At 44.6% G+C, this 24,437-nt stretch overlaps 1 protein-coding gene across 1 annotated transcript; it reads left to right on the forward strand.

The window, feature by feature from the left end:
- Positions 1–7,622: 7,622 nt before the first annotated feature.
- C24H4orf54 (chromosome 24 C4orf54 homolog) lies at positions 7,623–23,403 on the forward strand. Its single transcript, XM_048333708.1, has 2 exons — positions 7,623–13,011; positions 22,182–23,403. The coding sequence occupies exon 1, from the start codon at positions 7,623–7,625 to the stop codon at positions 12,969–12,971; it is 5,349 nt and encodes a 1,782-aa protein (XP_048189665.1). The 3' UTR covers positions 12,972–13,011; positions 22,182–23,403.
- Positions 23,404–24,437: the final 1,034 nt, after the last annotated feature.

Consider the following 24,437-nt stretch of genomic DNA (forward strand, 5'->3'; position numbering starts at 1 on the left):
GCCTCCTGAGTAGCCAAGATCTTAATTTGTTTTTTACTTCAAGTTATGTCTCCGAAGCCCAACTATTGAGAAGACTATGACTACTGGGGCATTAGAGAGTGAGGAGGCCTATTCAGTCGGCCATGTCCTAACCCAGGTCTGATTATTAGTAAGGTGGGGTTCTACTCCATCAGACAGGGAAAATCACCAGGAGAAGGAAAGGAGATAAGAAAATGGGACAAAAAAAAAAAAGTGGGACCAGGAGTATTGCAATCAATCTGTTACATTTCATCCAGAGCTGGGCAGAGGTTAGCTTTAGTCACACAAAGACTTGAAAGAAACCCGAGTAAGAGGACTTTTTGAGTAGGAGAACATATTCCAAAGTCAGTGCAGTGAGTTTTGTGAGCTGTGTTCTGCTAGATAAACACAAGGGGGAAAATGCCTTTCTTATCCATGAGTTTGTTTCCTTAGCAGCTAAGGCCATACAGAAATAGCTAGAAAAAAATCTTCTGCACCTATTTCTATTCTTAGGAGCTGTGTGGATGGTAAATATACAGAGAGCAACTCCAGTCTTATGGAAGGGAGCATATGTTTACAGGGACTAAAATAGGAGCACAATAAAGTCAGGCAGGTGTTTGGGGGGATGTGAAACCCTCTTCTCAAAAGAGTCTCTGGAGGTTTTTATTTGAATGTTTTCAGCAAAATAAACTGTTACTAGGAAAACATGTTGTCATAAATATAAGAAGGGTCGGCTAGCCTGTGCTCTCTGGCTGATTTCTCCTTCCTTTGTAATCTCCCTAAGCCTTGGTGCTCAGCAATGAGAGCCAGATCTCCCCGCGCCCTTCGCCACCCTCGCCTGCTGGCAGAACAGGCCAGTGTTCAGAGCTTAAAGCAAACAGTCTTCCTTGATTAATGAACCCTAACCTTTCAAAGACTCGGTCTTCAGTGGTCTCATTTGACCTGGAAAGCTCTTACAGGATAGACAGGTTGGTCTACAGATGGTCAAGAATCTTGTGGCAGGGAGTAGCTGGACTTGTGAAATGTTACAACATCCTTCAAATAGACCTGCTCTGAATTTGAATCGTCAATTGTTGTGTCGAAGTAAAAACAACAACAACAACAATGCATTATCTAGGATTATTAATTCTAAATTTATATTAGTTGGTGAAATGTTATCAATATAGTAATAATACCATCTTTGCTTTATTTTTTCCAGTTTACTTTTTAAAGCATGTTTATTATCTTTAAGTAGTTGTACAAAAGAGTTGCCATCCAACAAATATGAATATAAACAAATATGAATATGAATATAGCCACCCCTTTCAACATTCTTATCCAACCCTCCCTTTCTCTCATTTTTCTTAATTTTGTAGGAGATATGTTGGATTTTTTGGCCATTTAACAAAGCAGTGTATATATATATATATATATATATATATATATATATATATACATACAATGCATCTTGATCTCTGTCTTTGCTTTATTGAAAAAGATTTGGGGGAGGGGGCTGGGAACATGGCTTAGTGGTACAGTGCTTGCCCAGCATGCACAAAGTTTGATTCCTCAGCACCACATAAACAGAAAAAGCCAGAAGTGGTATTATGGCTCAAGAGGTAGAGTGCTAGCCTTGAGCAAAAAGAAACCAGGGACAGTGCTCAGACTCTGAGTCCAAGCCCCAGGACTGGCCAAAAAGTGTTTTGTTTTGTTTTTAACTGTGTTAAATTAGAAGGTAAGCAAGATAATAGATATCCTATTGAGGATTAAATGTTTCTAAGAACTTTGAATGTGGCTATTTATAAACCATGTATTAATACCACTCATAGATCATGCTTTGATGCCTCGTTTATAAATCATTATTTGCTATTTAATTAACAAAGATTCTCCCTAAACAATGTTTCCAACTTCTCTCCAGTTATCCAAAAGTAATAACTAAGCTATTTAATTACTAATTCAATAATAACGAGGTGGGGGGGGAACCCAGAATTTGCGGAGTCCCCACTGTCCAGTCATTCGAAGTTAACAACAATTTGTTTTGGGCTTACTGTGTGCCTGGCCATTCTGTCGGTACTGGGGGAAATGTCAATGAATAATATAGGGAAAAAGTAAAGACAAGGACATGGAACAAAGTGAATTCCTGCCTTTGTAGGATTGTAGCATCCTAGATGTTGGACTGAAGGTACTAAAGGAGTCAAACGTGACCCCTGCCTGAAGGAAGTTCAAGTTCTGATGTGATAAGCCATCAAATGACTAGATAACAATATAGTGAACAAAGTAATGGAATATGATGGGGATTATTCTGGTCCCATTTTAGATACAGTGGACAGGAAAGATCCTATGAGGTAAGGCTGATAAGATCAAAATATGAAGGAGAGTGAGCTGGACATTTAATGGACACATAGTTATAGCAGCATAGGGAATATTATGGTAGTATAGACAGCAACTAAACTGCTGCTAATTCTGAGTCTGTGGTAAGATTGAACAAAGGGAGATAGTCTATTATTTTTTTTCCTTTAAGTAGCTCAATATTACTTGAATTATTCCAAAATTTTTTTTCTTTTGTAATAGAAACTAGAATTTTGTTTTAGGAAAAATTCATTTCTTCTATAAGCTTTCCATACATTAAGCCCATTCAGCTTAGAGTTGAAGCAAAGACAACTAGTAATGAAGTAGACAGAAAGCTTTTAGCTCAGCCTCCTCATGTTATCAATATGGGAACTGGAATTTCAGAAATGAAATGACTTGTCCAAGATGACACAGCTTTGAGTACTAAAGAGAGCTACCCTCATCACTCCGGACACCACTCTGCCATTTAAGCGACCAGAGAAAAGAGGAGACAATTTTGAATTATTTAAAAAAAAAAATCAGGGCTGGGGATATGGCCTAGTGGCAAGAGTGCTTGCCTCGTATACTTGAAGCCCTGGGTTCCATTCCCCAGCACCACATATACAGAAAATGGCCAGAAGTGGCGCTGTGACTCAAGTGGCAGAGTGCTAGCCTTGAGCAAAGAGAAGCCAGGGACAGTGCTCAGGCCCTGAGTCCAAGGCCCAGGACTGGCAAAAAATAAATAAATAAATAAATAAATAAATAAATAAATAAATAAATAAATAAATAAATAAAATTTAAAAAAGAAATCAGTGGTTAGCTTGTCCCTGGTGGCTCATAAACCTAGCCACTTAGAAGACTGAGGACTGTTGTTCAAAGCCCTTCCCAAGCAGGAACGTATTTGAGCTCTTATCTCCAATTAACCATCACGCCTTGAGCAAATAAAAGCTCAGAGACAGTGCCCAGGCCCTGATTCCAAGTCCCAGGACCAGCATTAAAAAATTGGGCATATGTTTCCTTAAAAAAAAAGCAAAGAATTCATTGTGGCATTATATTTACCTTAAAAACGACAAGTGAAAATGTGCTTTGCCCCACATCTGGTTTCTGTAGACAGGCTGGAGTGTTTATTAGTAAGGTTTTTATTTCTTGTGATGAGTTGTTTTTCCTACCCTCCCAAGTACTAAGGGCATACCTAAAGGGTTGTGTCTACAGTGTGGGGGGCACAATTCTATAACAATGTAGTCTTCTTTGCTCAAGAAGATGGAGCTACTTATTCATTCCTCTTGGATGAGTAAGTTTTCTATTCACATGGATAGTTTATACTGATCCTGTCACTTTGTTTCTTTGTATACTTTGGTGACAGCTGGACTGTGCAGGCAGCTGGTTGAGGCTGAGGAAGAATTTAATTGGCCAGCTGTGAGCCTGACCCTGTGACCTCTACCTCATAGACCATCAGTATTCGATGAGCAACTGGTCCTGGGTTGGATTCACTCTGAGAATGGCTTATTCACAGGACCCCAGCCAGCTCTTAATAATTGTGAGAGATGCTACATAACAGGTCTTCGCTCTGATTCAATTTTGAATCAATAAAATGGGAATGATAATTGCTTTGTTGTGGCATGATTGAAAAGACTGATGAACAAAAATTTACAATTTGCCTCAAATAATTAGACTCTGACACTCTCAGCAAAGAAGATAATGTGTACCTTCAGAACTTCAGGTATTATTTCCTAGGTTCAGGGAGAGGCTGGTGAGAGGCTGGATGTTAAGCAGTGACTATCAGAAATACTTTCCTCCCACCAGGGTATGAAAACAGCTGTGTAAATTTTTGTAAAAAAAAAAAAATCTCACACAAATTTAAGACAACCAGAGAAATCTCCATCATGTAATTGTGCCCTAGGGAAAGAGAAAAGAGAGAATGCCTAGAATGGGGCTCAGATTCCCACTTGAAGTCTGAGTTAATTTATCTCTTCATGTCCAATGTCTTCCCTTCAGTCCTTCTTTCCAAATATCATATTTGTTGTTCATATTATGCTGCTGTACAAGACCCCAAATAGAATCAAATCCTTCTATCAACTGGTAGGTGATTTGGCCTTCATTCTTAGTTTTCTTAATCATGTTAAAGCTTTCCATATTATGATCCATCTCAAAAGACTTTCAGGGATGTTAAGCAAGTTTCTCTCTAAGGATAAAAATAATAATACTGAATCAGTTCCTTTGTTGCCCTTTGAATTCCCATATAAAGTTATCAACCTTATGTGCCTGATCTACCAAGTGGGCCTGGTTACCATGGCTTAACCCTGGTGCCATTAGTCATTGTTAATTGCTCAAGAGTTGAGATCAGGTAGGCAATCACTGAGTTCATCCATTAAAAAAAAATGACTGTAGTCATATTAAGGAATAAAAAGTTCCATGCCACTAACTGACTGAAAACAGAATTGAGAGGCTCCATTTGCATAGTCACATAAACTAACCAGAACACAGAAATGATAGAAGGTAAGTTTGGAGTTCTTAATTGTTTTCTTTGTCAAGATTAGCTAAAAAACCCATTCATGGTTTTCCATTTGTAGTTTCCTTTTTCTTTTAATAGATATAGTCTGCCCTTCTCCACACTTTCTACTTGTTTGTGTGTTTTTATTTCCAGAGAATTTGTGATTTGAGTTAAACCCAGTTTTAGGAAAGGACTTTGAGAAAGTTTTCCCTTCAAGTTTTTGCCTATCCTGGCATTTATAGAAAGAAGAAGAGGAACCACCCAGATTTTGGAGGTATGTATCTGTTTGCTTCTTAAGGAGCTTAAACAAGGACTGTACTTGCTGTGGGAAGCAGATGCTAGAGAAAAATTTCCAGAACTTTAAGTAATTGTGATTTAACCTAAATCCAGGGTATCTTACCTTCCAATTTCTTAATCTTCCAAACTCAAGGAGACATGATGCTGAAACCTATTGTGTTGTCACAACAGACAGGGCCATAGGGAAAGGGCTGGAAAATTTCCTCTTTAGATTCTGATTGCCTCAAGGGGTAGAAGCTCAGTGCTCCAATCAGCTACAGAGCATCTGTATCTCACAGTGCTTGACTGGTCTTCAGGGATTATCAGCCAAGGCACGACCAGCCTCTCTGAAGTTAAAACGGGAAGCTGAAAATGTTTGTAGGCTCATGCTCCTTCATCTCTGAGTACACGATGTGTACACTGGCTGATTATGTGATGAAAAAAAATAAAACAACCCTCAGTTCTATGCTTTATTTGTGGTCCGTTGTTCCTTCCAGTTGCTCATCTGGAAGCCTTGTGTGGTTCTTGAACGTGGAAGTCAGTCAGGCTATTTAGCCTGATAGTTAATTAAGAACTGAGCTTTGGAGCTAGGCTACTTGGGTCTGAATTCTGACCCATAATTTCCCTGTGTCTTTCCATCTGTAAAACTAACATGACAATTAGACCTAACTCATCATGGTCTTACCAGGATTCGCTAAACAAATCTATACATATTTTAAAGTGCCTCAAGTAGTTCCCGGCACCATACTATGAATGTCTTAGATTTCACTGTTGTTGTAATTAAGAAATGGGTTATTTCTTTGTCTTTTCACCCTCTTCACTGGCTTCCATGCTGTCACTGTTGATAGTTCCTATCTTTCCTTGTGTGGCTTATTTTTCTTTCCATTTTGGGGGGTGGGAGTGGGGTTTATTTTATTTTGCTTGTGCTGGGGCTTGAACTCAGGGCCTGGGCACAGTCCCTGAGCTTCTTTTTGCTCAAGGCTAGCACTCTACCACTTGAGCCACAGCTCTACTTCTGGGTTTTTGATGGTTACTTGGAAAGAAAAGTCTCAGAGAGTTACCTTCCCAGGCTGGCTTTGAACTGAGATCTTCAGATTTCAGCCTCCTGAGTAGCTAGGATTACAGGTGTGAGCCACTGGCGCCTGGCTTATGTAGTGTTTTTCATGGTGGGGAAGTAGACAGGGGGAGTTGCCCTAGGGAGAATGGCAGGACTGGGCTCTTTGTGTCCCAACTGTGAGAAGGTAGAGCATGCTTGTTAGGCCCCCACTTCCTACCTACCCACATGCCTATTTGGAGGAAGGATGTTTTGTTTTGTTTGTTTTTGCTTTTTTTTTAGTGTGGGGGTGGTATTCACGTTGAAAAAGGATGGTGGATGCTGTTATTTTTGTACCCCACAAATGTGGATGTTTAAAATAGGGCTTTATTCAATCGGCATAAATGACACATAGACTATGTATAGTGGTGGAATTGAGCCTGGCAGGTGACAAGGTCCAGATCTCACCAAAATCATACCGTGGCTTCCCACCGGTAGCACCCAGGGCGCTGCTCTCAGGACAGCCAGCACAGACCCCCATTTTGGGTTCCCTGGTGAACATGTCGCGCAACCCTTGACAGAATCTCAGAGCCAGCGAGCTGGGGTTTTGGCTGTGTTCCCCTGGGAGGCGTCACCGGGTCAGATTTCCTCTCTCAACCTCCCTCCAAGCCCCACTGTACGCGGGTAAGCCTATTCGTTGTTCTTTTCTGCCTTTTGACTCAGTGCCCTGCCGTCCTGGACTGTAGCCAGCGTAACCACATCTCCAGACCGGGGCTCAGGCTATATTTAATTGGGGGCTTATTGTCTTGCTGTGCATTTTTATATTTAGGGATTTCTTTTTTGAAACTGATAAGATATTGTCAGGATTTAAAGTACTGTCAATGTTGGCCTGTAGTACTCCCCCTTTCTTAGGGACTATGATTAACAATTTATTTTGAAAGTTAACTATTTTAAGTCTTTGAAAAATATCACTCTCTTTTGTGCTTTGAGTTAACATTTGAAGGATCTCAGAAGGGAGTCTCCCTAATTTGAGACCAAATAGATTATGTTTCACAAGCTCTTACTGTGGAGAAAGAAAGCTGAAACATTCTTTTTCTTATGAAAACTTTGATGACCAGAACTGTGAGGCAAATATAAAGCTACCAGATGTACAAGGGAGATTCTGAAGTATTTCTGGAGTATCTTTAATTGTGTTGGAAGTGCAGTGCAAAATTTGAATTTGGTTTAAGAACAAGGGGTAAAAAAAATATATATGCATTGAATCCCAGACTTGGGAAAGAAGAATAGCAGAGAGTAGAGAATCTGCTTGCTAGACGTCTCAATAACAGAGCACATGGAACATTTGGTTGATTTGAACTAGAGCCCACCTGCCCCCGCCACCCCCAAACTCTTCTCCCTAGAGCTTCTACTCTGTGATTTCAATATGACTAGCAAAGGGACACTAAAAATATTTCCGGAATGACGTGACCCTCTCTCGCCCCATCCAGAAAAGGGACAAGGCTTCACAAGAAATAGCCCATGCTTTCCTTTCATTTCGGGGAGACTCGGGGTCAGCCAGCAGATGCTTCCTCCTATGTGGTCCATGGCATTCAGAACCCCAGCTACCGGCGGTGTCAGGCGAACAACTGGACAGGACGGCTCAGCCTCTCCGCACTGGCTACAGTCCCGGCCAGAGCAGCAGCCCCCCATCCACCGACCACCTCTGCTGCCCCCTCCATCAGCCCTGCCACCCCGCCACAGGGGCTGAAGCACTGGGAAGCGGTGTCAGTACTGAGGGACTTGGTACCTAGAGTCTTGGGGCCAGCCCAGGCACGTGGGACGTTGCTTCAGGCAAAGCTGTGGCTCCTCCAGGACAGCTTCAGCACTCACCATCGCCTCTTGCTGTCTCTGAGACCTGGGCAGAGGCTCAGGATGGAAGTCACCGCTCCTGACCCGACCTCGCCGGCCGCTCTGGTGGAAGCGGAGGACGGGGAGAGCAGAGCTCGAGAGGGCCAGGAACACCCGCAGCAGCAGCTGCAGCCGCGCCCCAAGCCTTTAACCTCCACCCGGCCCCACGCAAAGTATGTGCAGATGTCTGCTTCGGGGGCAGCCAGGAGGGAGAGCCCCCCAGCCAGGAAACTCACGCGGGAGTCCTGTCTAGGGGATCCGAAGAGCCCGAAGGAAAAAGCCCAGGATGAGTCCAGCAGTGGGGAGGGCGGCCACGGCGACCCGCAGAAGAACCTGGCCTGCAGCAACCAGCTCTCCCGGCCCGAGGACGCCGCTGGCTCTTCCTCCTCCTCCTCCCCGGTGGGCAAGGCGGAAGGTGAAGATCTTCCCCAAATGGATGATTCCACCCAAACCTCACAGACTCCGGCCACCTCCTCCTCATCCTTAGGCTTTGAGAGTGAGCCCGAAGCCAGCTGCCTACCCAGGGGAGAAGAAGGAGGAGGGCAAGAAGGGGAAGGGGATGAAACCGAGTGCGGGGCCATGATTGTCAAATCTCAGGGCCACCGGGTCCCCCCGAATAATGAAGAGGCCCACTACATCACCACCCATGAGATCCAGCTGAGCGAGGTGGAGCAGGACATGGACTTCGATGTGGGGCTGGCCTCCCGGTGGGACTTCGAGGACGACAACGTGATCTACTCATTCGTGGACTATGCTTCCTTCGGTGGCAGTGACGAGACCCCAGGAGACGTCACCACCCCCACGGAAGAGGACGATGACAACAGCTGCTACCTTAGCACCAGTCCAAGCCCCACGCTCACCCGGACACCCAGCCTCACCAGCAGTGACCTGGCTCGTCCCAACGCAGGCAGCACCGGCCGGGACACAGGCAGCACGGAGGTGGGCAGTGATCGCTCTGACAGCGAGCCCAGCCCCCCACCCACTAGGCCTGGCCCTGCTGCTCTGCTAGAACCCTTGCTGGAGCTCAGAGAGGTAGGATCAGGGGCAGCTACCACCACCACCACCACCACCACCACCACCACCACTACCACTGCTGCCACCACCACTAGCAGCTGTGGGAGTGCAGCAAGCCAGATCCTCCTATCAATCAAACCAACTTCCCGGACTATAAATGAGCCTAGCAACGTGCATGCAAAGCAAAACATTCTTCACGCTGCCAAGCATGAAGGCGACATGAGCCTCCGAGTCTCTGCAGCTGCTGAACACAATTCAAGTTCTCTGAAGCTCAACTCGGCTGCAGCCGTGGCTCAGGACCATGCAAAGAAATTCATTGCTGTCCCTGCTCGCCTGCAAACCCGGTGCGGGGCCATCCGCGCCAAGGAGCTGGTGGACTACTCCAGCGGGGCCTCCAGTGCGGTGAGCGAGCTGGACGATGCCGACAAGGAGGTGCGGAGCCTGACCTCCAGGGCCTTCCGGAGCCTCGCTTATCCCTACTTCGAAGCCTTAAACATCAGCTCTCGAGAGTCCTCCACCACCCTCTCCGAAGTGGGCTTTGGACGCTGGTCCACTTTCCTGGACTTGAAATGCGGCGGGGTTGGAGCCCGGGTGGAGCAGAGCCTCCTGCGGAGCAGCGCTGCCTCGGTGGCCGCAGGCCTGAGGAAAGGGGGCCAGGCCAGGGCGACGGGCGACCAGCTGTACATCCACTCCAAGAAGTCCCAGACCAAGGCCTTGGAGTTCGTGGTCAGCAAAGTCGAAGGGGAAATCAAACACGTGGAGACGCCCTTGTGTTTCCAGAAACAGATCCAGACGGGCTCCCGCGTCGTCACCCTTCTGGAGCCCCTGAATTTACGCAGCGACAGCAAAGCCAGCTCCGCGACTGGACCTTGCAAGGCCACCCAAGGCCCCTGCAAGGGCCCGGGGTCCGTGTGCACGGATGATGGCTCGGAGGCCTCCGAGAGCAGCAAGCCTGCCTCGAGAGCCGATGGCTCCCAGAAGAAATCCAAGTTCGCGTCCAGCCTGCTCAAAAATGTCATTTCCAAGAAGATGCAGCGGGAACACGAGTTCAAAATGGAGAGGGGAGAAGTCACGGACACCTCCCACCACAACCTCCCCGGTGCCTCCCGGGACCCCGAGGGTCCTCCAGGGGCTGAGAAGCCGCGGGACCGGGGTCTGCAGAGGCAGAATTCCCGCCTCTCAGAGGCAGGCTCCGAGTACACGGTGGTCAGCGTGTCTGATGCAGGAGGAGACGGATCTATGGCCGGGTCTGTGGCCGGCTCTAAATCCCCAATTTTCAAAGCCAGCACTCCTCGGGAGAGCAATGCAGCTTCTGGCCGGAATCTCCCAGATGGTCACATAGAAGTATGTGAAATTAAAAAGAGTGCTTCAGAGACAGTGAAGGGCATCTTCCTTCGTAGTCAGAATAGTGCGTTCCGTTCTTGGAAGGAGAAAGAGGCTGAGAAACAGGAAGAAAAGGCACCCATTGGGAAGCTGAAGCTCCTCAAAGGGGGTGACTGGAAGGCTGATCTTGGGGAGATCTCTGCCAGCAAGTCCACCATCATGTCTCGCCTCTTTGTCCCTAACATCCAGCAGATTCCCAAGGACAATCAGCCAGGAAAGCAAGCCACCAAGTATTCTGCCGCCCAGGCCACCTCCACCGCGGTGATCAGGCCCAAGGCTCCCGAAATCAAGATCCGTCTGGGAAGTGTACAACAGCCCAGCTCAGACTTCAACATTGCCAAACTGCTCACACCCAAGCTGGCCGGTGGCACCGCCTCTAATCTCTTTAAGACCATCGAGGACAACAGCAGGACACAGCAGAAACTCTTCCGCGGGGACAGTCTGGAGAAAGTGCCCCAATTCCAGGTGAGAGATGTCAGAGAAAAATCCAAGGCTCAAGGGCCACTGCACCAAGTGAGAGATGTCAGGAAACTAATCAAAGGGTCAGGGGACAGCAGTGACAAGGGCAGCGTGACCCCAGAGCAGGGGCTGACGGGGCCTAAGCCCAGGCAGCTGGCAGCTGCAGCTGGCGGATCTAGATCCTTGTCCCCTATGGTGATTACATGCCAGGCAGTAGTGAACCAGAGAGAAGACAGTGTGGACCGAGAGGCCAGGGAAAACACGGGCAAAGCGGGGGGTGGCAGCAGGGTTCTGAATTCCTCTTCCCCCGAAGGGACAGTCTTGGTTCACAGGGCATCTGGCAGGCTGCCCGTGGCCACGATCGCCCCCAATAAACCCGAGCAGGGCTCATACCTGCCCGTGCTCAAGATCGTCTCCAAGGCTTCAGCTCAGAAGACCCCAGAAAAACCCAAGGATGAGGAGGTCAAGGAGGAAGGGAAAGCCCCAAAGCCGGCCCGGAATGCTCTGGAAAAGCTGACTGCTGCGGTGAGATCCATGGAAGAGCTGTACAGCTTCAATAGGAACGAGTGGAAACGCAAAAGCGACCCTTTTCCTGTGATGGCAGACAGCCATGTCCTGTCGCTCATTGCCAGTGAGGAGAGGGAAGGGGGTGCCGGTCCTGAGGGAGACCCCGAGAAGCTGGCCAAACGCTGGGGTGAGGCGGAAGAACGGGCCCCCGGCAGCAAAGCAGGGGTGGTTCTGCGAGCAGCCCCCCTGGAACGTCTCCAGCGGAGAAACTCCAACCCCAGTACTGAGAGCGTGTCTGCCCGGGCAGCTGCCTTCGAGAACATGGCCAGGGAAAGACCTCGATCCCTCTATATTCCCCCAGTCCACAAGGACTCAGAGAGAACCCCACCCTTCCAGCCGCTCCCACCCCTCCCTGGCAACAGGAACGTCTTCACGGTCAGTGCTAGCAGCACCCAGAAAACGGGGGGTGTCGCAGGCAAGTTCCCACAGGCCCATTCTCCAGAGAGCCCTTCAGCAGCTAAGGGCATCAAATCACAGGGACTCCGGTCCCTTAAGATTTCTCCAGCCACCCGGGCCCCCCCTGAGCAGGCCACCAACAGGAAAAGTGGCATCAGTTTGGAGAAGAGCAGCTCTGACTGTGAGAATTACCTTACCATCCCTCTTAAAGGAAGCCCTGCTGTTGGAGAACTGTCTGGCAGGCCTGGGGGAGCAAGAGAAGGGCCCCCCATCTCCTCGGCTGCCACTCTCTGCAGCTTACCCCCTTTGAGTGCCCGCAGTCAGGTCCCCAATACTCCCAAAGGGTCTCAGGTCAGCGGGACCAGCAGGCCAGCTTGGCGCACCAAACCTGACAACCCCCAGGAGGCAGTAGCTGCTCCTACAGGGCCCCAAAGCCCGGAGCATCCCCCCACTGCAGTCTACCACCAACAGCAGCTCCCCTTTACCCTCCAGGGGGCCCAGCCACAGGTCCTCTGCTTCTCTCCACCTGGGATGCCTGCCCCAGCCCCTACAGGCCCACCTGCAGTGCCCACCGACCCCTTCCAGCAACCGCAGCCTCCACAGACGCAGCGCAAGATGCTCCTGGATGTGACCACTGGCCAGTACTATCTGGTGGACACACCGGTTCAGCCCATGACCCGGAGGTTGTTCGACCCCGAGACAGGCCAGTACGTGGATGTCCCCATGACCTCGCAGCAGCAGGCTGTGGCTCCCATGTCCCTCCCTGTGCCACCTCTGGCCCTGAGTCCCGGGGCCTACGGACCCACCTATATGATCTACCCTGGGTTTCTGCCCACGGTGCTGCCCACCAATGCCATGCAGCCCACTCCGATCGCTCACACTCCAGGGAGCGGGGAGCTCTCCATGGCCGCAGAGCCCCCCAACAAAGAGGCAGCTTCAACCTTCTCCGAGGCCCCCTATTTTATGGCCTCTGGTCAGTCTCCGGCCTCTTCTTCCGCCTCCACCGCAGCAGCCACATCCCAGCTCGTGGGGGCCAAGGGTTTTGCCCAGCTGCATGGCAAACCTGTCATCAGCATTACTTCGCAGCCCCTGGGGCCACGGATCATCGCCCCCCCTTCCTTCGATGGCACCACCATGAGCTTTGTGGTAGAGCACAGATGACCCAGAGCCGTCACCCGGAAGCAGAACAGAGCCGCCGCTGGTGAGTGAGTTGCATGTGGTTAATCAGATTAAGAGTGTGCACCTTGGGGTGTTTGAAGTGGGAGAGAGTTCCAGCAGAAGTGGGTGCCACCAGAAGCAGGCACAGTTCCTAGAATAGGATTTGGGAAGGAACTCATTTGCTTTCCTCTGCCTTCCTCAGCTCCACGCACTACTGTCTTTTCATTCTGACCTTTGCAAATTGCCCAGAGTTCCCTCACCCGGCAGAGAAGGGGGGAGGGGGAGCCTTCTTTGATCTGACTCTTCAGCCTTCAGGAAAGAGGCAGGCAGTCAGGAGAAGGAAATGAAAGGTCTGCCCAGGTTTTGTGGCCCCAGTGGGCCTCCTTCTTTGTCCCTGGCTGCCCCGGTGGTGACAGTCACCCGAATCCTCCATCACCAGGAACACCTTTAACTGTTTGCTCCCCAAGAATCAGAGATGGGGGTGTACTTGTTAAGGGACGATTCTGAATTCAGCAGAAATTCTCCTTTTCTTTCTCCCTCCACACCTTCCTCTTGAAATTCCCTATACAAAGGAATTGCATTTTTATGCTCTTACTTTTTAGCTTTCAAATGAGCAAAACAATTTGTCTATCATTCTGTATTAATGTATATCAACTGTGGAAAATAGTAAGTTTTATTGTGACATTTGTACACTCAAAATGTGTATTTCCTTGGCACCAGTCTAAGGTCTTGTAAGTTACACACACACACACACACACACACATGCACACGCATATGTACACACATATACACATTCTTTCTCTATTTCTTTCCCTCCCTCCCTTCCTTTCTCTCTCACACACACTCAGACATGTACACACACACACACACATAAATTCTTTCTCCTTCCCTCCCTCCTTCCCTCCCTCCCTCCCTCCCTCTATTTTTTCTTCCTTCCCTCTCTCCTTCCTTCTTTCCTTCCTCCCTCTCTCTTACACACACATATACACATATATTTCCTTCCTCCTTTCTTTCTCTCTTTCCTCCCTCCCTCCCTCCTTCCCTCCCCCCACCCCCTTCATGGTTTGTTCTCCATAGACTCCAGAAGGGTGAGATTGTAAGATTCGGGAGTTGCTCACTGGATGAAGTTGCAGTGTTTGGTCTGATTGGCTCAGACTGAACTTTCACTATCCTCACAAGGTGCATTTCCACATGTTTCACCTCTCCTTTCAGAAAAGTAGCCACTTTTGTGTTTACCACTGCAAAGGCAATGAGAGAAAATAGACAGGCATCCTTGCTGTAAATACAGTCATGGAACTTGATGAAAAGATCAAGCTTGGCTGGTCTAAAGCATGACACTTCAGGTCAAGCTCAGGAGACAGGTCAAAAGCCCTTGTGGAAAACGATGAGGTCATATGTATGTATTCAAACCTTCACTCCTTGGTGAAAATCATTTTGAATGAAGAAAGGGAGATGTTTGGTCTGTCCTGAGGCTTCAACTCAGGGTCTGAGCTCTGTCCCTGAGCTTTTGTACTCAAGACTAGTGTTCTACCACTTTGAGCTACAGCTTCACTTCTGGTTTTTGAGTGGTTAATTGGAGATAAGAGACTCATGGGGACTTTTCTGCCTGGGCTGGCTTTGAACTGTGATCCGTATATCTTAGCCTCCTAAGTAGCTAGGATTAGAGGTGTGAGCTACTAGTGCCCAGCTTGTTTAGGTTTTATAGTTGAAACAGATCGTTGTTACATTTCCTTACTTTCTGAAAAGTAAGAGAGGACTGTTCTTGCTTGGTTCCATCAAAAAGCCTTGAATTAGAAACTAGAATCATTAGATTCAAGTCACAGAGCTTCTCACCAGCTGTGTGGTCTTGAGCATGACAAATTCTCTAGCATGCCTGTGTCATATCCACTGAGGACAATCATATCTGTCCCTTAATGTGTATTGGAATGTCAAACACTAGACTAGTGTGTTGCAAGCTATAAAACCTTCTTTAAATTATGGAGCTGTCACTCAATATTATCACACACATGGGACTATAAGGCACTAGACACTGTTCAACATTCCTTGGGATTTCTGGGAATTCTGATAAAGGCACAGGGCTTGTTTCCATTGCCATTTAGACACAAGTGGTTTGAATGGTGCCTCATCTACAACAGGCACTGTGTGATGACTACAAACAGGAAGGGAAGGAATCAAACATGGAGACCTCATTGCTAGTTTGATGAGAAAAATAAAGAAAAATATTCAGGATGTATGTGGAGGAGATTTATTATAGTTTTTTTTTGTAGAAGGGAAAGAGTGGTTCATAGGCAAATATGTTTTAATCTTCTGGACAGACGTATTATTTACCTAGGAGCAGCTAATCCTGCGAGGCATTTATGAAGCAGTAAAGGTACAGCAGCAAGACAAGGGGTGTGGGGGGAAGCCTACAAGTCATCTCTCTCTCTCTCTCTCTCTCTCTCTCTCTCTCTCTCTCACACACACACACACACACCATGTCTTTGTAGCAGCTGCTTTTGGCTCTTGTCCTGCTGAGTCTGGAAAGATTAAGTTCAAGATTGTATCCATCAGACACAGAAAGAAATCAGAATTTTTGCTGATTTGAAACGGAAATAGCAAGTTTTGAAACCTTTTCCTCTTTTATGGAAGTACAACCTTTATTTTAGCAAATAGCAAAGGCTATTTTTAGATTAAAAAAGGCAAACACTGGCTTCTTAATTTAAACAGACCTGTCAAAAAGTAAGGGTTAGCTTTTTTTTTGCATAAGGGCAAAAATCTTGGTTGACTAAACTCAGATATGAATTGAAATTCTTCAGAATAGTCTCCTGAAAGTTCTATGCTGCTTTCCAAAGAAAAGTCAGCTAGATTTTTTTAAATGAAGTGTATTGTTTCTTTTCCTTGTGCAACATGTTTTAAAACATTGTTCAGGTATTTCAAAACACGTAGGGATGGTGGTGGGAAAGATGTTAGGAATGGTTTCTATTCACGATTTACTCCCCAAAGCAGACTTGTTCACAGAGCTTTTCCCAGGATTGAGTTTTATGTCCACCTTTCAGTTGACAATTTGCTAACTTATTTGATCCAATCACAAGATTTCACGAAGAAGCAATCTCAGACTTAGCAAAAGGTGGTTCTGTTGCACTCCCTGGAGTAGGACAGACACACACCCACGGAGCTGCCTCTGGGCTCTCAGGCCAGGCTACACTTCCCAGGCACTCGAGCTCCTGGGTAGAAATCACAGAGTGAAGGAAAATTGGCAGAAGGCAGCCCTGACCTGCCAGCAAGGACATCTGGGATCTATTCCCTAGTGACATTTAGACGTTGACCATCTGTTTCCATGTGCCTTCTGGACACTTGGAAAGTGTATTTGCAGGAAATGTACCAATCCTCTCATTCAGTCAAGGAATATGGAGCTGATGCCTTTATTCTGCCACTCACATGTACTCTGCTGTGGTCCCTTGTGGCCTGAGAGGGGACCACAGATCAGAAGCCGAGTCTTCCGCAGGAAGAGGCAGAGTGCACGACATACAGACTGCTAGCTAGTGTGCAAGAGCTGACCTAACCTTTAAGATTCCTTCCCCGTTCAGAGAATAAGCACTTCATCATCTATTTTTAGCACTACATTGTAACAGGGAGCTTTCTCTTTCTCCCTTTTGTATATATTTGGGTATAACTAGCAGCTGCTAGTTCTTTTTCACGATTCCATTAGTAAGTTTGGGGTCGGTGGAGTTTTCTCACTTTGTTCTGTAATTAACATTCGGTCTTTTTCCAGTTTTACTCTGCCTTGACACTTCAAAAAAGATAATTAGTAATATTGCAGGGCACCGGTGGCTCACACCTGTAGTCCTCACTGCTCAGGAGGCTGAGATCTGAGGGTCATAGTTCGAAGCTAGCCCCTGCAGGAAAATCCACGTGACTTATCTCCAGGTAATCAACAAAAAGCTAGGAGTGGGGGGTGTGGCTCAAGTAATAGAGAACCATCCTTAAGTGAACATCTCAGAGGTAGTACCTAGGTCCTAAGTTCAAGCCTTAATACCTACACACATCCACACATCGGATAACTAGCAATATCTGTTTTATTATTGTTTATCAATACCATTGCATATTGGGATAACATCTTAACATCTGGTGGCCCAATGGCCAGATACTCACCCAGGTAACTCATTTGCAATACACCAGTTGACATAGTTGTCCACTTTTTGGTCTGGTTAGGCCTTCTAGGTTTGTATGTTTTGATTTGGAATGTCCCATTGTCGCTAGATCTTTGATGACCTTCTGTGGAGTCTGTGTCTGTTCTGATTTTCTGTCATATGTAGCTGTATTTTTTTCTTTCCCTGACATATTTACTTTCATGCCTTCTTCTAAACGTCTACTTTGATGCTGTGTTTTGGGTTAAAATTTTAAATAAAGATGCTATAAAATTCTACTCATATAGGGGCATAACTATTAAATAAACATAGAATACTAATAAAAGAAACATCACCAGCAGGATTAATCCATGATTAACCTGCTGTGCAGGTTAATGGGACTCACAGAAGAGAACTGCGATCATTTTGTTGTATTTGAGTGTTTCTTTGCTTTGTTTGTTTGTTTTGTTTAATGTTGCTCCTACATTTCTGATCTTTCCTGTCTCCTTTCTTGAGTTATTTCTACCTACTTGATAGAGCCTCAGAAGTTAGCAATGGAACTGGAGTAGAAAGCTGGAGTCAGGGAAAGCCGTTTTTCTAGAGGGTTCTGAGAGGCCGTAGACAAGTCCTTAGATGTTAAACCCAGTCCCTTTGTTGAAATGTGCATGGGGTTTCGAGGAAGTTAAAATGATCCTTCTTCATAGTGTCCCTTTGGGGATAGAACTGGGACTCAAAGCTTGAATATTCCATACCAGGGGCTCATTGGGTTTCTTTCTGCTCCTCCTTTTCTCTAAGGCCACACTTCTTCAATGGTCTTACTTACTACTTCTGTCCCATTAATGACTCTTCCTGACTTTTCCCTCGCTACTTGTTTCAGAAATTAGTTTTAGCTTGGTGATCGATTGATTTGCATTCTCTCTCTCATTTTGGGTTCTCATTTCTGTAACTTCAACTTGACTAGCTTCCATGCTATACTTGTATTTTCCTTTTTTTTTTTTTCTCACTTTTTATAGTTTGTTTCCGTCACAGACTGGACAGCTTAAAGGGCAGAACTGAATAGGCCATGCCATTCCCTCCTCTGCTTAACTATGAAGCCATGAGCAGCTCTGAATGGTCATCAGAGGGACAGAAATCTGGCCGCCCTTTCTGGCCTGCTGGGCAGAGACCAGGTAGCTGAGCTGCAGGCTGCAAATTCCATGTTTTTTCCCACTCATTTCATTTCATGATCAACTCCACATTTCATGTTCACTTCAACCCAGAATTACACACTGGACTCAATAGTTTATTTCTATTTTCCCCTCTCATTTGACTGTGGCTTCACCTCTCAACATTTCTATATAACTGCTATTATATTTTTAATGTTCTGTGTTTTGGCCTTTTCTTTGTTTCCTTCTTTTATTAGGATATTGTCTCTATCTTCTAGTTTTTATGTTGTGCCTTTCTCTACAATATTATAGCCTTTATGCTTTCTTCCTTATCTTAAGATAAATCAGAATGAAAAATATTTATAATTTGTATTAATTATGAATTGCATACTAAAGCATAATGTCATCCCATTGGATTCTTTAAATAAGTAAGTACCATTTTATTTATTTATTAGTATTTTTTTCCAGGCCTGGGGCTTGAACTCAGGGCCTGGGCACTGTCTCTGAGCTTTTTTTTGCTCAAGGCTAGCACTCTACCACTTGAGCCATAGTGTCACTTCCAGCATTTTCTGTTTATGTGGTATTGAGGAATCGAATCCAGAGCTTCTTGCATGTTAGGCAAGCACTATACCACTAAGCCACATTCCCAGCATAACTACATTTTTTGTTTTTTCTTTTTTGGTATGGGGGATAGAACTCAGGATATTGCATTTGCTAGGCAAGTGCTTTGCCACTGAACTACGTCCCAGCCCTTGTATTTTTAATTCCTATTAGACAAATGAAGACAACTCATCCACATCAATAGTTACTGAAGTCTAGGCCCTTATAGCTCAGTGGTCCATACTTTAAACACTTCCAGTTTACTTACTTCTCTTACTCTCTGTCTTCCTTTTCCCTTGCTGTAAATTGCCCTTCCTCCTATATCTGTCCTTTTTGCATCAGATCTAACTTCTCTAACATTTTCAGCCATTGCATTTTGCATCCTGGCCAACAAGGCTGATAAAGGAGTAATTAATTAAATGACATATTTAAGTTCTGTGGCGCACCAGACAGCATAGCTGGGATTGGCTGGCTGAGCTGCTGCTACTCTCCTAACTTTAGTTTTATTCAAGGGAGAATAAAAGTCTTCCCCAAGAAGTAGTCACTTAACCATCTCCCGTGTGTGTGTGTGTGTGTGTGTGTGTGTGTGTGTGTGTGTGTGTGTGTGTTTCACATGTAGGAGAAGTAGCAGGAAAGGAGGGGAAGGGAATGTGTTTATAAAGGATCTGGCCCTAGATTAGAGAATGTCCAGCATATACCATGTTTCTAATATATGTTTTTCTTTTGCTTAAAAAATGAGCCATCCTTTAGTCAGAACATGGTGATCCCCAAAGAGAAATTAGAGGCCGTTTCAGAATTTTTAGAGATTGCAACTCGTAGTGATGGGCTAATTTCATGTGCATGTATGGAAAGGAACTATTAGAATGCTTAGGTAAGAGTGGAGCTCCATGAGTTGGAACATTTTAGGGGGTGGGACCATGTGTTCTTTCCTGAAGCTCTCGTCTATGTGCCTTGAAGTCAGACAGTCCTGACTCAATCTCCATTACTCGCTAGCCTAGGAAAACAATTTGCACTTTCCTGTAGAGCGAGGATTCCTTCCAGGAGTTGTGAAAATTCAATTACAAAAGCACAATACAGTACATGGCATGCAGGAACCATTCAGTCTCACATGAAGACTAGCACCGCAGAAATAGCCAAAAATCCCTCCAGCATCTTAGATCCTCAGAGTTGACAGTCAGCTCTATCTTTGCAGATTCACAGTGTCAGGGGCCCACGCCCAGGATTGCTCTGCATTCCTCAAACTAGAAGCAGTGTCCCCAGCTCCCCAGTCCCCGGGGAGTTGACTGTCCTCTGAGCAGGTCAATTGGCTGAATGTCAGGGTACACTACTATCTTTCCTGGCTTTCCTGAACGTTATACAACTCTCCACCTGGCTTGCCAGCCACGGGGAGTGATTTTCCTCTCTGACTGCACCCAGGACTGTGTGAAGCAAGGGCAACTCTGACCCAGCATGCCCACTGAACCCCGGCAAGTGCTCTGGTTCTAAAAGTCACCCAGTCACACTCCCTGGAAACTCAATGCACCCATCCTTCATCGGTACTGACTTCTTCATGACACACGATACCCTAGAGCAGGCTCTCGAGGCCTCTGCAATTGTTATTATTTGGTACTTGGTAGGAGTTGGAGGAACTTTTGTTATTTTCAGAATTTCAAACAAAATTTCTCCAAAGTTAATGGAAGCAGAAACAACAGCTTACAAACATTCAAAGAGGGAATGTCTACACTGTTGATCTCTAACTACGATTGCAGTTGATTGGAGATATGGCTTCCATACCTCAGATAGCTACCACCAGGTGCTCTGTTTGTTCTCTCTGTCTGTCTGTCTCTGTTTGTCTGCCTCTGTCTCTGTCTCTCTCTCCCCCTCTCTTTTTGTCTCTCTCTCCCCCCCATGGTGTGTTTTCATTTTTCTCAGATGTCTTTGCTAGCCTTGCCTTGGGATGGGACCCAGCTAGAGTTATCATCACATCTCTGACTCATGCAGACATCAGTTTTTCTCACAGTTTCTTCTTCATAATTGTATTTTTCCCCTCCTCCAAATCCTAAGATGGAAAAAGAAGTTAAGCAAATGAAAGACCAGCCAGCTGCAAGGGCTGATGAGCCAGGGTGTTACACGTTCTAAATAAGCATCGGTTTCTTTCATCCTAGAGATAATTTCTCAAATATGAAATAAACAAAGTATATTCATTTCAACTTTCAAGCCATTGTTATTCTTCAAGATTTTTTTTCTAAGACATGTGTTTATACAGTTCTTTCTCTGGATGACAGGATTGAAATATCCATTGCTTTGCTTCTCTGATTGCACATAACTGGTTAGACAGCTGTTATTTAATACCTCTTGGAGGTTATTTTTCACAAGATGTAGTCTTCTTAATCTCTAAAACATATTACCTGTAGTCCACTCTATTTCTGTCTTGATAATATTGTGATTGAATATCAACTTGCTAGGGGTAACAAACATTCTTTAAGGAAAATTCTAGAAGATACACTAACAGTTACATGGTGATAAAAGAAAGGGCTAATTTTCAGTAAGCTTTTGATTATTTCAGTTCTGTCTTAGAATGAATTTAATTAAGTTATAGACTCTAAGCAGTATAACCTATTTAAAGCCAAATGCTGTGTAATTCTACATAACATACATAGTGAATCTTTACTAAGAATCTTAACTGTTGAGTTTATGCCTTCACCTAATTAGATTACTGGCTCATGGTAGGTTTCAAATGTCATTTAGTTTAAATATCAGTTCCGGGGAGGAGAGTAGATGAATGAAGAGAGGAAGGGGGGAAATGCAGTTATAAAATCCAATGCATATTCTACAAAGTTAAGAAAATTGAAAAGAAGGGGTGAGGTTGGAAGGGATGGGGGAGAATGATGAAAGGTGACATGATTAAGATTCATTGAATTCAGAGGGTACTTTGTGGAATGACAACTCCTTTGTGCGACTTCTTAAAGACCAAAATAAAACTAAGAAAACATTAAAAATAGGTACAGCACTATAAATAAATAAACATGAGTTCTGGATGCTAACTTGAGGAATGCATATACTGTTTTACCTCGCTATCAATCATTTCAGTGCTTAACTCTAAAATCATTTCTGAATAATTGATTGGACTTAATGGAGTTTTCAAAGAAAGATGTCCAGTCTAGCTATGTTCCTGAAGTCCATAAAACGTTTCATAGGTTCACAAACACATTACCAAAACACACTTTAAATTATAAATTTCAAATTATTTTTAATGAAATTAGCTAGCTAGCTAAATAGCATACGCTTTTGTCATTTTTTTCCTTTGCTTCTTTAGAAATGAATGTGCTTTCAAAATTAACAACCTTTACTTTGACTATTTTTTGCTTTCTTTCTTCTTGCAGGAGCAAGACAGAAATATGGACTGTTCTCCAATTGGAAAGTTGCATTGTAGTGCTAAAAAATTCATCTGCAAAACCTTTTCACATGTGTTTTGATTCATTTTTGCTTCTTATAAGCCACGTATGCAAGTTTCTATATTTTCCTGAACAACTCTTTTAAGGCAGTTTTGTTATTTCAGTTTTACTAAGATGATTGAATGGTTGCTCCCCCCCAGGGGGGACAAACCCCCAAATTGTTTATACTTAATACAGGATATATGTTTCTTATTCACCTCTTACCCTTCTGCACTGTGACCAGGCAAACAATCCGTCAAGCTTAGCATGGCTCATTGAAAACACAGCAGAATGGGATTGATGTTGTGTAAATCAAGTCAGCAAGTCAATCATTTGAATGACACATCACTTTATAGGTTCTTGGATTCTCTCCAATGTAGCTAGCAGAGCAGTAGCGTGTATTTAGGTTTTAAATAGATGTGTCTGCGTTTTGAGTCCTATGTTGTCTGTACCTCATTCTTTGGGTTGGGTTCTCTAGGTTCTTTTATCGGATCTGGCATAATATCAAATGGGATTGTGAAAAAAATAGTGTTTTTATGTTTCATTTTGTTACATTTATTTGCCATTTGTATAATATCATGACACTGTTTGTTGCCTTAAAACAGAATAGCTGGAAATACGGGACAACCAGCCAGTGCATTTAAAATTTTAATTAGTCTGAGCGGTATAAAATATTCCGTTCCCTTTAAGAAATCAACTTCTGCTAGGAGCGGGCAGAGTTTGCTTCTTCAGTGACCCTTCAGGGCCACACCCTCCTGCTCTATACATTGTTTAGAGTCTGAGGAATTCTCTGTCACAGAAAGAAGAGGAACCCTGATACATCTATCCTTAGTCATCCCCAGAGCCAATACTTTGAATGGCAGAATTTTCTCCTCCTGAGGTGGGTTTGAAGAGATGAACTTGTATTCATATTCCATGCTGTCTGTGTAACCGACTCGGAAGGCCATGGAAGGGAATGTTCATAGCAGGTCTAGAAGGATTGACAGAATAGACACACATTTGGCTTGTCACAGCTAAGAACTGCGTCAGGAGAACAGTGAGTGTTATAGTGAAATAGTTATTACTTTCCAAAGCAATGTCCCTGTGAAAGCTTGAACATTCTCTTGGACTTTAAGGAATCTCCTTCTGTTTCCTTCTCTGTATAAATCTAAAACATTCTGCTATTTGTATGTGCGTGTGTGTGTGTGTGTGTGTGTGTGTGTGTGTGTGTGTGTGTGTGTGTGTGTGCTGGATCTAAAACTTGAACTCAGAGCCTGGGCATTGTCCCTGGGCTTTTTTTGCTCAAGGCTAGTGCTCTACCACTTGAGCCACAGCTCTATTTCTATACTCTTCCTTTCTCAATCAAAACACAGTAAGAGTCTACGAAGTCTTCCAACCCTTAGAACTATTATGGGATATCTTATGAACCCTAATTTATGGCCCCAACCAATGTCTTTCACTACTGAACTACTCTTTTATGTTTTATGTTCATATAGTCATTAGTTATGTATTTCCCAAATAGATCCCTAACCTTGACTCTAATCAGAATTTTGGAGTCTGGCTTTTGTGATTTCTTCCCAGGGCTATACATGTAACTTAATTTTTAAAGAGAACCACAGGAAATTGCAGAGAAATTGTGACCCATTTTCTTTTTTCTCCCTCTTGGTATAAAGGGCATGTGGAACGAGGCCACATTTGACTTGTTTCTAGAAAAAATGAATACATTTGTCATCAGTGTGAATTGTTTTCAAATTGAATTTTTGATTTGCCAGTATTCTTGAAAACACTCACTGAAATTTGTCCTCAGGATTAAACAAATCCCAGGATTAAACAACGTCATATATAAGCTCTCTGTATGTCTATCATTGAATTAATTAGCTAACACAAATTCTACCTTGACAACTTTATGATAAATCTCAAATATTATCATCCATTTCAAATTTATTTTTATATCAGTAGGTGATGGCTAGAAAGATAAAGTTACTTTTTCTTAATTTTAGATTTGACTTTATCATCCTTGCTTCTCTAAAAGTTTGAATGCATTTTTGTTGTCTCCTCCTTTGTAGAAATGAAAGCCTGTGTCTGCTACCTATTGGAATGCTCGTATTATCTGAAATAATACTTTGAACTGCAGGACAGTATTAATTCCAATAGATTGACTATGATCTCACGGTACATATGTAGATGTACATGGAAAGCCAACATTCAATAATAGTCTTTGTATTT

The sequence above is a fragment of the Perognathus longimembris genome, chromosome 24, assembly GCF_023159225.1.
Source record: "Perognathus longimembris pacificus isolate PPM17 chromosome 24, ASM2315922v1, whole genome shotgun sequence".
In the NCBI taxonomy this organism is placed as follows: domain Eukaryota; kingdom Metazoa; phylum Chordata; class Mammalia; order Rodentia; family Heteromyidae; genus Perognathus; species Perognathus longimembris.